The sequence below is a fragment of the Rhinatrema bivittatum genome, chromosome 4, assembly GCF_901001135.1.
Source record: "Rhinatrema bivittatum chromosome 4, aRhiBiv1.1, whole genome shotgun sequence".
Lineage (NCBI taxonomy): Eukaryota > Metazoa > Chordata > Amphibia > Gymnophiona > Rhinatrematidae > Rhinatrema > Rhinatrema bivittatum.
Window position 1 is genome coordinate 186570584 of NC_042618.1, and position 16357 is coordinate 186586940.

Consider the following 16357-nt stretch of genomic DNA (forward strand, 5'->3'; position numbering starts at 1 on the left):
CGACGACGGAGAAGTAGGGCTGGGCGGAGGAGCACGCCCCGACATCAGCAGTGGCTCCTGCTGCTGCAGGAGGGATCAAAGGTGGCTCCGGCCGCCAGGAGAGACCGTGGATTGCGGCCTCCGGCCGTGAAGATGAAGCACACGCCGCCGGCAGCCCCAGTTGCGCAGAGACACAGCGGCAGGCCTGCCGTGCCAAAGAGACTCCCCGAAGTCCATGGCTCCTGCCGCAGTGAAGAGGAACAGCTGACTTGTGGCACTCGCCACGAAGAACGTCGGCGGCTCCGTGCCGCGCTGGAAAAGGCAGCACCGGAGGTGAGAGGGAGTAGCTTCGCGGGCAGGATTCATAACACTCCAGTTGACTTCCAGATGATGAAAAGGCAACAATGTAAAAAGCGCTAATGCTCTCACCTGCCTACCCATCATCAACGAAGGCCTGAAATGTCGCCCTTGCTGACATGCACTATGCCGGGCAGGTAGCTTAGAGCATTGATAGGTTGGTGATAATATAACTTAGAACAGAGGTGGCCAGGCCAGTTTTGTCCTGCAGTCAATAGTTTGCCCATCTCTGCAACCTCATAGGTTTTTTATGTAATATCTAGAGATGCTTGCATATTTTAATATTGACCTCTTATATTGCTTACCAACATCGCTGCTTGATGGTTGTGTTGCACCTTCATCCCTTTGGAAGATTGTATCAAGTATTGCTGTAGTTTGCTGTAAGAAATATGTAATTATCAAAAATATTCTTGAAATGACCTAATTAGAAAATTGACTTTATCTAATATACTAAAAGTTCAAATGACTTTGTTCAATGCACAGCTTTTAAATTTTGGTTGCTTTAGCATCTTAGGTGATATGGCTTCACAGTGCTCAAAATTTGGAGTATACATTGTAAATGTTTTTATTGATCTATCAATTCCTGCGATTATACTAGTGATAAAGAGAGACACTAGGCTTCTCACAGGACATGCAGGATGGTAGTCCTGACATATGGGTGACATCACAGGATGGAGCCCAATCACGGAAAACTTCTGTCAAAGTTTCCAGAACTTTGACTGGCCCCTACTGGGCATGCCCAGCATGGCACTAACCCTGCAGCCAGCAGGGTTCCCCCTTCAGTCTTCTTTTTTCCACGTAGCAGTAGCCTTGCGGTAAAGGAGCTCTGAAGAGATTCCTGACAGGAATTTTCCTCACGGAATTACTAAAAGTTAAATTGCCCCACAGGGGTCCCTCCTCTAGCTTTTCTCAGTGCGCGGTACTCCGGTAAGTTTTTACCCGTTTTCCGTCGATTACCATCAAGTTTGGCCCTAGCGGCCTTCTGGCCGTCAACCGTACCACGGCTCAATTTTTTTCCATGGCGTCGGGGTTTTGTCGGTGCCCGGACTGTACCCGCACCATGTCTATCACAGACCCCCATAAAGTCTGTGTAATGTGTCTAGGATGCGAGCATGATGTCTTGACCTACACCAAATGTGCCCTAATGACACCGAAGGGTCGCAAGGCCAGAATAGAGAAGATGGAACTTCTCTTCCGTGCTCAAACCCCGACTCCGTCCATTGCATTGACGTCAGAACCGGCACCGTCAACTTCGCGCCGGCATCGACTTCTCGGCCATCGACACCCTCTGCTCCCCCTCAGGATCGACCCAATTCCGGCAGCGCTGGTGCCGCTGCTATCCAGGATGGAAGTGCTTATGGCTGCTTTTCCACCGATGGATCCCGGGTCTCCCATGGCTCTGATGCCCTCCCCACTGACAGTATCATTGGGAGGAGAAACACCGTTTCGCATCCCTCTATCGGGAGTTCTGCCTCAGCCATCGATGCCAGTACGTCCCTCGCCACCGACCCATCCATTGGTGCCACCGAGTCATCCATCGATGCCTTCGATGCCTGCACTGGTGCCTTCAATGCCATCATCGGTGCCACCGATAATTCCTCCGATTCCTTCAGAGCCTTGACCAGGTCCTTCAGGTATCCAACCACCCTGTCCCCTTCTAGTTCCTAGAGGGACGGATGCGGATCCTTATGATATCTGGGGTGATGATACCTCAGCAGACACCGATGATTTACCTTCACCTACTGAGAGTAGAAAGCGTTCTCCCCCAGAGGACCTTTCCTTTATAAATTTTGTGAAGGAAATGTCTGAATTGGTTCCCTTCCAATTACAGACGGAACAAGATGATAGGCACCAGATGCTGGAGTTGCTCCAATTCCTCCATTCCCATTCATCAGGTCCTTCTTGATCTCCTCAAGAAGAACTGGGAACATCCTGGATCCATTGCTCCAGTACACAGGAAAGCTGACACTACCTATTTGGTACAGTCAGCCCCAAGTTTTCAAAAATCACAGCCCCAAGTTTTCAAAAATCACAGCTTGATCACCACTTGGTTGTGGTAGAGTCTGCACAAAAAAGGGCAAAAAGGTCAAAGCCTCACTCTTCTGTTTCTCCTGGAAAGGAACAAAAGTTCCTAGATAACATTGGTCGCAGAGTATTCCAAGGAGCCATGCTCACCTCCCGAATTTCCGCCTATCAGCTTTATATGACCCAATATAACAGGGTCATTTTCAAGCAGATACAGGATTTCTCAGACTCCCTGCCTCAGCAATTTCAAGAACCATTGCAAACCCTAGTAAACAAGGGTTTTGAGGCAGGCAAGCATGAGATTAGAACATCTTATGACATTTTTGACACCTCTACCAGAGTGTCTGCAGCTGCTATTTCGGCGAGACTGTGGGCCTGGCTCAAGTCTTCTGACCTACACCCAGAGGTACAAGACCGGTTGTCCGACCTGCCTTGTGTCGGAGATAATCTGTTTGGTGAACAGATTACAACGGACGGTAGCAGAATTAAAGGATCATCATGAGACCCTAAGACAGCTCTCTTTGATGCCTTCCGACTTCTCCTCAAAACAGCCCTTTAGAAAGAACCCTAAGAAGTCTTTCTTCCGCCCGAAGAAGTCTTACCCGCCACCAATCAGATCCCGTGCCACGAGACCTTATCAAAAAACGCAGTCTCGTCAAGCCCGCAAACAAAAACCACAGGCAGCTCCTCAACCAGGACCTGCTTCCGGTTTTTGATTTCCACTTAGAGAGCAGTAGCCAGAATCCTCTGTTGCACATACCAGTGGGAGGTCGATTGTGCCACTTCCACAACATGTGGCAGTCAATCACAGCTGACCAATGGGTATTGGCAATCATTGCTCAGGGTTACCATCTCAACTTTCTCGCCCTGCCACCAGACTCCCCACCTCTACAGACATGGAGAACCTCCAATCACTCAATCCTTTTGGATCAGGAGGTTTCCCTCCTTCTCCAGTCAAGAGCAATAGAACCCGTACCATACTCTCAGCAAGGCCTAGGGTTCTATTCCCGGTACTTCCTAATCCCTAAAAAATCATGAGGCGTCCATCCTATTCTGGACCTACGGGTCCTCAACAAGTGCCTACAGCGAGAAAAGTTCAAGATGGTCACCTTGGGATCGCTTCTACCTCTTCTACAAAGAGGAGACTGGCTCTTCTCTCTGGACCTCCAGGACGCATACACCCACATTGCGATAAATCCAGCTTATTGCAAGTACCTGAGATTCCTAGTAGGCCCCAAGCACTATCAATACCGAGTGCTTCCATTCGGCCTAGCGTGTGCACCACGAGTCTTTACAAAATGCCTTGTAGTCATCGCAGCCTTTCTCAGGACACAAGGTGTTCACGACTACCCCTATCTGGACGACTGGTTAATCAGGGCTCCCACTCAGCAAACTGCTCTGTCGTCCCTCAATCTAACCTTACACATGTTAATTTCGTTAGGATTTCTCGTCAATTTTGACAAATCCTACTTAGTCCCATCTCAAACCTTGTCGTTCATTGGGGCAGACTTGGACACCTTACAGGCAAAGGCTTTCCTACCTCAACAATGAGCACTGACTCTTGTGTCTCTTCCTCACCAACTGCACTCTCAGCAATCTGTGATTGCACGCCAATTTCTCGTCCTCCTGGGACACATGACGTCCTCAGTCCATGTCACACCAATGGCCCGCTTGGCCATGAGACTCATGCACTGGACTCTGAGGTCTCAATGGACTCAATCTATTCAGCCTCTGTCGACCGTTGTCCAAGTCACCGACTCACTCCGTCTGTCTCTCGCCAGGTGGAAAAATCAGACCAATCTCCTCCAGGGATTGCCCTTCCAGGTTCCAAATCCTCAAATCATTCTCACCACCGATGCTTCCAACCTTGGTTGGGGAGCCCACATGGCCGATCTGCAGACACAAGGACCTTGGTCTCCAGAGGAAACCAAACACCAAATAAATTTCCTGGAACTTCGAGCAATCAGATATCCTCTCAGGGCTTTTCAGGATCGCCTCTGAAATCAAGTCATCCTGATTCAGACGGACAACCAGATGGCAATGTGGTACATCAACAAGCAGGGAGGCACAGGCTCCTTCCTTCTGTGTCAGGAAGCTGCGCAGATTTGGGAGGAAGCTCTCTCCCATTCGATGTACCTCAGGGCCACTTGGTTGCCGGGGGTGGACAACGTGCTAGCAGACAAGCTGAGTCGCGTCTTTCAACCGCACGAGTGGTCTCTCAACCCGTCTGTTGCGAACTCCATTTTTCAACAATGGGGATATCCTCGGATAGACCTCTTTGCATCCCCACAGAACTGCAAAGTGGAGAACTACTGCTCTCTCATTCGCAGCAATCTCTCTCAACCCAGAGACCCATTCTCCCTCTCATGGGCAACCGATCTGCTCTACGCATTCTTGAAGACTCTCGTGAAGTTACGTCAGGACAAGGGAACCATGATCCTGATAGCACCTCACTGGCCACGCCAAGTGTGGTTTCCAATACTTCAGGATCTCTCCATCCGCAGGCACATTCCCTTGGGAAAGGACCCGCTTCTGATCGCTCAGAACGACGGGACCCTTCGCCATTCCAATCTTCACGCCTTATCCCTGATGGCATGGATGTTGAAAGGTTAATCCTTCAGCCACTTAACCTTTCTGAACCAGTTTCCTGTGTCTTGATTGCTTCACGGAAGTCTTCCACGAGAAAAGCTTACTCTTACAAATGGAACAGGTTCATGTCATGGTGCTCTTCTCAGTCCCTTGACCCCTTCACCTGTCCAGTTACCAAGTTTTTAGACTATCTCTGGCACTTATCAGAGTCAGGTCTAAAAACATCTTCCATCAGAATGCATGTCAGTGCGGTGGCCGCCTTCCATAAAGGTGTCGGGGATGTCCCTATATCAGTACAACCCCTTGTAACACGCTTTTTGAAGGGCTTGCTCCATATAAAGCCTCCCCTATGTCCTCTGGCCCCTTCTTGGGACCTTAATCTGGTTCTGGGTCGGCTCATGAAACCACCATTTGAGCCTTTTCACTCTTGTGAACTTCGATATCTCACATGGAAAGTAATTTTCCTTTTGGCAATCACTTCAGCTCGCAGAGTTAGTGAATTGCAGGTTCTAGTTACCTATCCGCCTTACACTAAACTTCTGCAGGACTGGGTGGTACTTCGCACTCACCCGAAATTCTTACCTAAGGTAGTTTTGGATTTTCATCTCAATCAATCCATCATACTACCTTCCTTTTTTCCCAGGCCCCATGCCAACCCAGGAGAACAGACTCTGCATACTCTTGACTGTAAGCGGGCTCTAGCGTTTTTACCTAGACCGTACAGCTGCCCACAGGGAAAGTACTCAATTGTTTGTCTCTTTCCACCCTAACAAGTTAGGAAAGCCTGTGGGTAAGCAGACTCTCTCCTCCTGGTTGGAGGACTGCATATCCTTCTGCTACCAGCAAGTGGGCATTTCATTCCAAGACCGTGTTAAAGCACACTCTGTGAGGGCCATGGCGACTTCAGTAGCGCACCTACGATCGGTGCCGCTTCTTGACATTTGCAGGGCTGCTACCTGGAGTTCTCTCCACACCTTTGCAGCTCACTATTGTTTGGACAAAGCCGGAAGACAGGATTCCATCTTCGGCCAGTCTGTCCTTCGTAACCTGTTTACAACGTGACGTACCAACACCCTTCCGCCTGACCGGTGGGGTTCAGGATGCCCTCTACCAAATTCCGCCCCAGTTGTTTTGCCTGTTGCACGCCTTTGGGTACTTTGGTGCATGGTCGGACATCCTCAGCTCGGTACTCACCCATATGTGAGGGCTACCATCCTGCTTGTCCTGTGAGAAAGCAAATGTTGCTTACCTGTAACAGGTGTTCTCACAGGACAGCAGGATGTTAGTCCTCACGAAACCTGCTCGCCGCCCCGTGGTTTTGGGTTCGTAACATTTTGTTGTTTTTTTTTTCAGCACTTGCCTGTAGCTTTCAAATAAGACTGCTGGCTGCAGGGTTAGTGCCATGCTGGGCATGCCCAGTAGGGGCCAGGCAAAGTTCTGGAAACTTTGACAGAAGTTTTCCGTGATTGGTTCCCATCCTGTGATGTCACCCATATGTGAGGACTAACATCCTGCTGTCCTGTGAGAACACCTGTTACAGGTAAGCAACATTTGCTTACCTTTGAGTGCTCTAGCTTTGCATCCAGTTCTGTTTAGTAGTGTCATTTTTAAGTGCCTTAAAGTCTCAGGGCTCAGGCCCATGGATCTTAAGCCCATATGGTTTCTCCCCGAGAGTTTGATAATTAAATTCAACAGTCATAATCGGCACCCCTCCCCCACTCAAGAATGATCCTATAAAACACAGGACACTAGTGTTACTGAGAATTCTGTTGGCTTTCTGGGGACTATTTTAAAAATCAGCACCTATCATACTGGTTGCCTCTTATAGGATCAGAGATATGTTGTTGCCTGTTTTTTATCAAGGGTCTCTCACCAGCTTTGTTCCACTTGGCGAGGCACTTCTTGTTTTTACAAAATAATTTAACTCTCTACCACTTTTTCCATGTAACAAAAATGAGTTTTACATAGAACATACAGTAACTTAACATTGAAAATTACATTCCAATCATGGGATTCCTGGCACCTTTTACTCAGTCAACATATGAATGATCTCAAAATATTGTACATAAGCTTTTTAAACTACAGAGGTCCCTTCTTCAGATGTTACATCAGAAACATTCACATCTGAAGAAGGGACAGATGTGGGCTTGATAGCTCATGTATAACATGTTTGGATAATACTTACATTGATTCAAAAATAGCCATGACAGCCTGCAGATAATCCAGTTTATGCCAGCAACCATGCAGCTACTAGACTTAATGTATTTAAAATATGTCTATTCTATTCAATAATAAAAGCTATCATCCATAATAAAATAAAAGCATACAAAACAAAAATGATAATTCACAACTCATTAACAGTTGTATACATGCCATTGTATTACTTATTCCAATCACTAAACTGAAAATAAAATGCTTTTTTTCTGCCTTTGTTGTCTGTGTAGGGTTTCTTTTGCATTGATCTTGGTCTCTGTTTTCTGATTTTCTCTTGTCTGTCTTCTCCTTACTCCTTTTCCAGGCATGCCTTTCCATTTTACTTTTCTTCTCTCTTCTCTCTCCTGTCTTCATCACTTCTTTCCCTCATTTTACATCTTTCTCTCTTTCCTCTTATTTTCCCTCATTTCTCTCTGCCTCCAAATCTCTTTTACATTGCCATCTCTTCACTTTATCCTCTCTCATCTGGTTCTCATCCCTCCTTTTCACTCACTCCCATTCTTCTTCTCTCACCCTCCAGTTCTCCTTGCCTCTATGATTCATTTCCCCTTAACTCTTCCCTTCTTTATCCCAGGACAAGCATGATTCTAGTCCTCACATGTGGGTGACATCATTGATGGAGCCCTGGTACGGAAAACTTTCTGTCAAAGTTTCTAGAAACTTTTGACTGGCCAGCATGCCATGCCATAATATTCTCTGCCACAGGGGTCTCTCTTCAGTCTTCGTTTTTCCGCGCTGCTGTAAGCATCGCGGAGCAAGGAGCCTTGTGAGTTAATCTCACAGTGTTACTGACTAAAAAAGTCATATTTTTCTCATTTTTTTCTCTCCCATAAGGGATCTCTCTCAGATTGCCACCGGCTGGTGAGTAACCTTAGTCTCGTTTTTACTTTGAGTAAAAACTTTCTCTCACATTCTCTTCCCTCTTTTCATCGATGGCTGTCGACAGAAAATGGCTTCGGGATTCAAAAAATGTCCGGTTTGTAATCGGACAATGTCCATAACAGATCCACACCTCAAGTGTGTTCTCTTTTTAGGAGATAAACATGATGTCTCAAACTGCCCTCAATGTGTTGAGATGACTCCCAAATGAAGAAAACTTCGACAAGAGAAGATGGAACATCTTTTTCACCTTCAGCTTCTTCCTTCTCCTTCAACATCAACAAAATCGTCCCTGGTGGGGGTTTCAAAATGAATTTTGTTGAAAAAACATCGTCTGGAGGGGTCTGGAGATCATCCATCGCCATCGCCATCGTCCAAGTCAGTGATTGCACATCGACCAAAACATCGGCACACACCGACTACAGAGACACCGCTTTCACCGGAGGAACTGATCGCTAAACGGCTTAAATCTCAGGAAACTCCGCTACCCTCAGCATATGGGCCTATAACTCCTTCGGTCGAACCTCCAGAGGGCGCTGTGGAAAAAGTATAGATGCCTACACCGCCACCGCGTTCAGCTGCTCTGCCTGCACCAGCTGTTTCGCAGGAATTGTCAGACTTTATCAGACAAGCGGTACTCCAGGCCCTTAAGGAACAGACACCTATTCTGGCGACTTCGTCGATGCCGGTGCCGTCACCGATGCCAGTGCTGTCACCGATGCTGGTTCTTGAACCGATGCCGGTACCTTTACTGATGCCGGTGGTTACACCGAAGCCGGTGACTACACCGATGCCGACGACCCTGTCGATGCCGGTACTGATACCGATGCCAACGATTCCGTCTATGCCGTTACCTCCACCGATTCCAATTACGGTGACGCTGGCACGACCACCGAAGATACCGACGCCATCGTCGATTCCAGCACCAATACCATCGATGCCAATCTCGCCTGGGGATCCAGGACATCCAGAACTGGCACTATACCAACTTCTAATGAAGAGATTTGATGAGGTGGTCTGTGCTCTTCCTTCCAAACCTCGGAAAGAACACCCTGAGGAGTCACCCCTTGATGACCCCCAACCAGGTCCTTCCTCGGCCGCCTAGAACCTCTCCAAATTCTCCACCTAGACAGGATCCATATGATACTTGGAGTGATACACATTCAGATACCTCATCTGAAGCTTTCATGTCTGATCCCTCACCACCGGATCCAAGGAAAAAATCTCCACCAGAAGATTTATCATTCACAAATTTTATACAGGAAATGGCTGACACCATACCTTTCACTTTGGTCACAGAGCAGGACGTAAGGCAGCAAACATTGGAGCTTCTCCAATTTGTAGACCCTCCAAAGCAAGTGGTAGCCATACCTGTCCATGATGTCCTTCTGGACTTACAACATCTGATTTGGGAACATCCTTGCTCAGTGCCTGCTGTTAACAAAAGAATGAACACTACATATTTGGTGCAGTCTACTCCTGGCTACCAAAAATCACAGCTTCCCCACCAGTCAGTAGTGGTAGAGTCTGTGCAAAAGAAATCCAAGAGGATAAGACCACATTCCTCAAATCCCCCAGGTAAAGATCACAGGTTCTTGGATTCCCTGGGGCGAAAGGTCTATCAAGGAGCCATGTTAAATTCTAGGATATCTTCGTATCAATTATACATGACTCAGTACCAAAGAAACCTGTGGAAGCAGATGCAGGATTTTATACCATTGCTCCCATCACAACATCAGGAAGCAGCCCAGGCAATTATCCACAAAGGGTTGGAGGCTGGTAAGCATGAAGTCCGTGCTGCCTATGACGGCTTCAAGACAGCATCAAGGGTGGCTGCATCAGGTATAAGTGCAAGACGTTGGGCTTGGCTTAAAGCCTCGGACCTCAGGCCTGAAGTCCAGGATAAATTAGTCGGCCTCCCATGTCTTGGAGATAACCTCTTCGGATCCAAAGTACAGGATGCAGTTGCTCTATTAAAGGAGCACACGGAGACCCTGCGACAGCTTTCATCAATTCCGCAGGATCCACCTTCACAGCCATCTAGAAGGCCTCAAAAGAAAGACCCTAGAAGACCCTTTTACCGACAAAGGCGGTATTATCCTCCAACAGCTAGAAGCAGATCTTCTAGGCCGCAATAGAGAACTCAACCTAGACAACCTAGGGCGACTAGGCCTCAACCTCCTCCACAGACAGGACCAGCAGCAGGCTTTTGAGGCCTTCCCCAGAGACCGAAGTCATCTCTCCAATCCTCATCCAGAGCTTCCGGTAGGAGGTCGATTATCCTCCTTTTACAACCATTGGATTCAAATAACAACAGACCAATGGGTTCTCGCAATAATATCTCGAGGTTACCAACTCAATTTCCTCTCAATTCCAACAGATTCTCCTCCGAGACCTATGTCTCTAACCAAAAATCACAAAACCCAATTACAAGTAGAATTATTCACCCTTCTGAGAGCCAGAGCAGTAGAGCGAGTGCCCTGGACTCAGCAGGGCATAGGATTCTATTCCTGTTATTTCCTCATTCCAAAGAAAACTGGAGGCCTACGTCCCATCCTGGACCTCAGAAATCTCAACAAATTTCTGAAGAAAGAAAAGTTCAGGATGGTTTCTCTAGGCACCATGCTTCCACTTCTTCAAACAGGAAATTGGCTTTGTTCTCTGGATCTTCAAGACGCTTACGCTCACATTCCAATATTCCCTCCTCATTGCAAGTATCTGCGCTTCATGGTAGGTCATCAACATTTCCAATACAGAGTACTACCGTTCGGTCTTGCCTCTGCTCCCAGAGTATTCACCAAATGTCTAGCAGTAATAGCAGCACATTTACACAAGGAAAGTGTCCATGTTTTCCCATATCTAGAAGACTGGCTCATCAGAAGTCAATCTCAACAAGGAGCTCTGGCTTCTCTCAGTCGAACAATTACTCTACTTCACTCCATGGGTTTTCTCATCAATTATCAAAAGTCCCATCTCATTTCGTCTCACTTGCTTCAATTCATCGGAGCAGAACTGAACACCATCCTCTCAAAGGCCTTTCTACCCGAGGATCGGGCACAGACACTTTCCCTATTGGCAAACTCACTACATTCAAAGAAACAAGCAACAGCTCATCAGTTTCCAACCTTACTAGGGCACATGGCCTCCACAGTGCATGTTACTCCTATGGCAAGACTAGAAATGAGGGTAACTCGATGGACATTAAGATCACAATGGATCCAAGCCATTCAACCACTGTATTCTCCAATTCAAGTAACTCACCAGCTACTTTCCTCTCTACTTTGGTGGGCGAACATGACCAATTTGCGCAAGGGCCTACCCTTTCAACAACCAGTCCCACAGATAACTTTAACTACAGATGCATCCACCTTGGGTTGGGGAGCTCACATAATCTCCAAACACAGGGTACTTGGACAAAACTCGAAGCAACATTTCAAATCAATTTCCTGGAACTTTGAGCCATACGTTATGCGCTGCAAGCGTTCGAGGACTGATTTTCACACAAGACTGTTCTGATCCAAAAGGACAACACAGTAGCCATGTGGCACATCAACAAACAGGGAGGTACGGGCTCATACCTCTTTTGTCAAGAAGCTGCACAGATTTGGGACTGGGCCCTGACACACTCCATGTTTCTTCGGGCCACTTATCTAGCAGGCATTCACAACGTAGTGGCAGACCGACTCAGTCGCCAGTCCAACCACACGAGTGGTCCCTGGATCCCTCAATAGCGACCAGGATATTTCAACGTTGGGGACAACCAACTATAGACCTCTTTGCGTCACACCTGAATCACAAAGTGGACAGATTCTGTTCTCTACACAAACAGAAAAACCAGCCAGCCAAGGACGCCTTTGCTCGCCCTTGGAACTCAGGCCTTCTATACGCGTATCCTCCGATACCGCTCATAACCAAACCTCTAGTGAACTTACTACAGGACAGGGGTCCATGATACTCATAGCCCCGTATTGGCCTCGACAAGTATGGTTTCCCACACTTCTAGACCTCTCGATCAGGGATCTCATTCTCCTGGGTGTAGCTCCCACTCTCATAACTCATGATCAGGGTTGGTTGCGCCCTCCCAACCTTCAATCCCTATACCTGACAGCGCGGATGTTGAAAGCTTGATTTTACAACCACTCAATCTTTCAACCAAGGTATCTCAAGTGCTTATAGCTTCACGTAAACCTTGAACTCGGAAGAATTATTCTTCGAAATGGAAAAGAGTATAGATCCTTTCACCTGCCCCACAACTTCTCTACTAAACTACTTATGCCATCTTTCAAACTCTGGTCTCCAAACTTCATCTGTAAGAGTCCATTTAAGTGCAATCTCAGCTTACCATAACAGGATGGGAGATGTACCAATATCCATACAACCTCTTGTCAGCAGGTTTATGAGAGGTTTAACTCAACTTAAACCACCAATTCGGCCACCAGTCACAGAAATGGGACCTGAATCTGGTCTTAACAAGACTCATGCCTTCTCCTTTCGAACCCATGAATTCCTGTGATGTTAAATTTCTCACATGGAAGACTATCTTCCTCATAGCCATTACATCGGCTAGAAGGGTTAGTGAGTTACAAGCACTTGTCACATACTCACCCTATACAAAATTCCCTCATGAAAGAGTGGTTCTCCGTACACGTCCAAAATTCCTTCCCAAGGTAGTTACGGAATTCCACTTGAACCAATCCATAGTTTTACCCACATTCTTTCCAAGGCCTCATTCACACCAAGGAGAACGAGCCTTACAAACCTTGGACATACCTTGGACTGTAAGCGTGAGCTAGCTTTTTACTTAGACTGCACTGCAGTCCACAGGAAATCCACTCAACTCATTGTATCTTATGATCAAAACAAACCGGGTAAAGCAGTGGGTAAACATACTCTATCCAATTGGCTAGCAGATTGCATACAGTTTTGCTATGAAAAAGCAGGCCTTCCTCTCAAAGGACGAGTAAAGGCACATTCAGTAAGAGCAATGTCAGCTTCAGTAGCACACTATCGTTCAGTGTCAATTCTTGACATATGTAAAGCAGCAACATGGAGTTCTCTTTACACCTTAGCAGCTCATTACTGTTTGGACAAACAAGGATGACAAGATTCAGCATATGGGACAACCTGTCTTAAAGAACTTGTTTCCAGTTTAATCCCAACTCCTACATCCAACCTGCTGTGATTTTTGGCTACCTCATTTTTACCAACAATACTACAATGTTGCTTCACTACAAAATGACTCAGCCTATAGCTTGCTAATCACCCACATGTGAGGACTAGCATCCCAGGACAGCAGGATGTAGTCCTCACGAAACCCACCCGCCACCCTACGGAGTTGGGTCCGATAAGTTTTATTTTTGCTAAAGCTTATTGCTACATACGAGACTGACGAGAGACCCCTGTGGCAGAGAATATCATGGCATGCTGGGCATGCTCAGTGGCCTCACAGGGCCAATCAAAAGTTTCTAGAAACTTTGACAGAAAGTTTTCCGTACCAGGGCTCCATCAATGATGTCACCCACATGTGAGGACTACATCCTGCTGTCCTGGGATAACACCTATTACAAGGTAAGCAATTTTGCTTTCCTATCAGTTTCTGCTATCAGACTCCCTTCCTCTCTACCAGCTTCCCCCCCCCCTCCCAACTATGATTCCCACACTGACTTTCTTATGGTCTCTGAAACATTTCATTTCACTCATTATCTCTCACATTCTCCCATCCCCTCCAGTTTATTGTCCTCACCCATCATTCCTGGTCTGACTCTCTCAACCCACACTGACTTTCTTAGTCTCATTTCATTTTACACACTTCCTCTCTCATTCAATTTTTCTCCCTCACCCCATCATTCCTGCTCTGACTCCCTCACCCCTCAATTATTTCCTCTCATTTGTTTCCCCATCCCCATCACACTTCCTCTCTCATTCTCTCATTCAATTTTTCTCCCTCACCCCATCATTCCTGCTCTGACTCCCTCACCCCTCAATTATTTCCTCTCATTTGTTTCCCCATCTCCATCTCTCTGATTCACTCTTATCCTGAGTATCTTGTCATACATGCCTCTCTATAACCTTTTATGGCTCTCATATACCAACTCCCCATCAGTCCGCTTTCTTTCTTTCAGATCCTTCCTTCTCGCAGTTGCTACCTCTGGTTCCAGGCTCTCTCACACCACCTCTGAGCCACCTCCATATCAACACCATCTCTGGCTCTTTTTACCCCTATCACTATGTCTGGTTTTCTCTCATAAGACCCTATCCCTCTTTCTCTCATTCACATCCCACTACTAATTTTTTACCCTCTCCCCAGGTATATTGTGCCCTGTACTTTCCCTACACACATTTCCTCCTCTTCCCACATGATTCTAATGGACTTCCATAACCTGCCGCGCTTTCATCACCTCAGACAGTCCATTTGCATTACTGATTTCAGGAAGATGGAGAGGAAACTGCATAGAGCTCCCCTTCTCAATTTCAATTTAATTTCAATTTATTTCTTAATCACATTTTCTTACATTTCGCAAATCAAATCTATGTATAAAAAAAACACACAAACTAAGTAAAACCTAATAGTATCTAAAATATTACCTAAACAGCAACATTCCTTACTTACCTTATCACCCTCCTTATCACAACATATGCATTCACCTTCTTTTCATCTCCATGGGGCATGGGGCACATTTAAAACTAATCAGAGAAAGTTCTTTTTTACTCAACGCACAATTAAACTCTGGAATTTGTTGCCAGAGAATGTGGTTAGTGCAGTTAGTATAGCTGTGTTTAAAAAAGGATTGGATAAGTTCTTGGAGGAGAAGTCCATTACCTGCTATTAAGTTCACTTAGAGAATAGCCACTGCCATTAGCAATGGTTACATGGAATAGACTTAGTTTTTGGGTACTTGCCAGGTTCTTATGGCCTGGACTGGCCACTGTTGGAAACAGGATGCTGGGCTTGATGGACCCTTGGTCTGACTCAGTATGGCATTTTCTTATGTTCTTATGTTCCAGTTACCCTGTTCCAGGAGGCAGACTTTGCCCAGTTTTGATCTTACATCCCAATATATGGTGGTGTAGTCCCTGATCCTGTTCATTGAAATCAGTACTGCAGGTACCAAAATGCATCAGGATAGGTTTGTCAAAATCTCCCTTCTGGAACTGGGTAACCTGGCAGTTCTGACCTCGTCCACTTTAAATATTTGCCTCTTGTCCTTCAGCACTATTCACTTATACACCACCCTGGTTGTGCTCTAGATCCTTCTTCCTCTCCCTTTGCCCTCAGATGAATTTGGAATCCTGGGATCAAAGGCTGTGGTAGTGTCTGGTCTAATCCTCTCTCTCCCTTGTTGAAACAAGAGGACAGGGTTGGAGGGAATGAGACACAGCAGAACAGCTCCTCTCTTATTGTCTCTCCCTTCTGCCTACAGTGTCTACTCCAGTGTCCCCACCAGAGGAGGAGGGGTGAGTTTGGAGCATGCACTGCAATGAAGAAGAAAATTGCTTTCCTCCCTTTTCCAGCCCCTTCCTTCATGTTCTCTTCAGGCTGCCTGAAGGGGAGGCCGTGGAGCAGTAAACAGATTTGGGGCACTGGCCAATAGAATTGTGACAAAAGCCTTACATGGCCAGGACTAGTGATGCCCCTGCCTTTTAGTGGCATGCAGAAATGTCCTGTCAACTGTAGATATGGTATACAAGCATGTTTCTGAAATATTTTAATATCCACAGTCAGGGCCCAATATAATAATGTGCGCTTAGCATAATAGGGGTAGCCAGGACTGACGCTTCTGCCCACGCCCGTCCCTTTACAACCAATAATTACACACAACACAAGTTGGGATCAACAGGCCGCAGCTTTTATTAACAAACATCCCGGAGCCCGAGCCAGCTCACTGTAACAATCAATTACCCACCCCCCCCGCCCATCAGCCACGGACCAGCAAGACGGGCAATCAGAGGCTATCCCAGCCTGTATGCAGTCACATCACGAACATGCCCCCCACAACTCCCGCCGCCACCGAGCAAGGGACCGACCACGTCGACCCCCGCCACTGCCCAAGCAAGGAGTCGCACCAACAACAACTGCACCCAGTTGTTCAGTTAGGAACCATTGACCTGACACCTGTCAAGCCAGACACCTTTAACAATTGCATACTTCTCCCAATCGGCTCGGGCTACCCGCTCACCCCCCAGCTGCAACAAAGCCAAACCCCCAAACCGTAACAGCAACCAAAACTTAGGGCTGGGCGGGCGGGTATCGACGTCCAGGCGCACGGCAGGTAAGCAGCAAATGCCTGCCGGATCACAGAATCCGCCCACAACT

The 16357-nt window shown here is 46.9% G+C and overlaps 2 protein-coding genes across 2 annotated transcripts in view; one reads left to right on the top strand and one right to left on the bottom strand.

Annotated features, from left to right (window-relative positions):
- CENPP (centromere protein P) overlaps window positions 1-16357 on the top strand; it is a 685914-nt gene that overhangs the window by 140321 nt on the left and 529236 nt on the right. The gene's annotated exons all lie outside the window — the stretch shown is intronic.
- Window positions 1-16357, bottom strand: part of OGN (osteoglycin) — a 75310-nt gene that overhangs the window by 55640 nt on the left and 3313 nt on the right. Inside the window, exon 3 of the mRNA XM_029599390.1 lies at window positions 642-714. Within this exon, the coding sequence (XP_029455250.1) occupies window positions 642-714 (73 nt within the window). The remainder of the gene's footprint in view (window positions 1-641; window positions 715-16357) is intronic.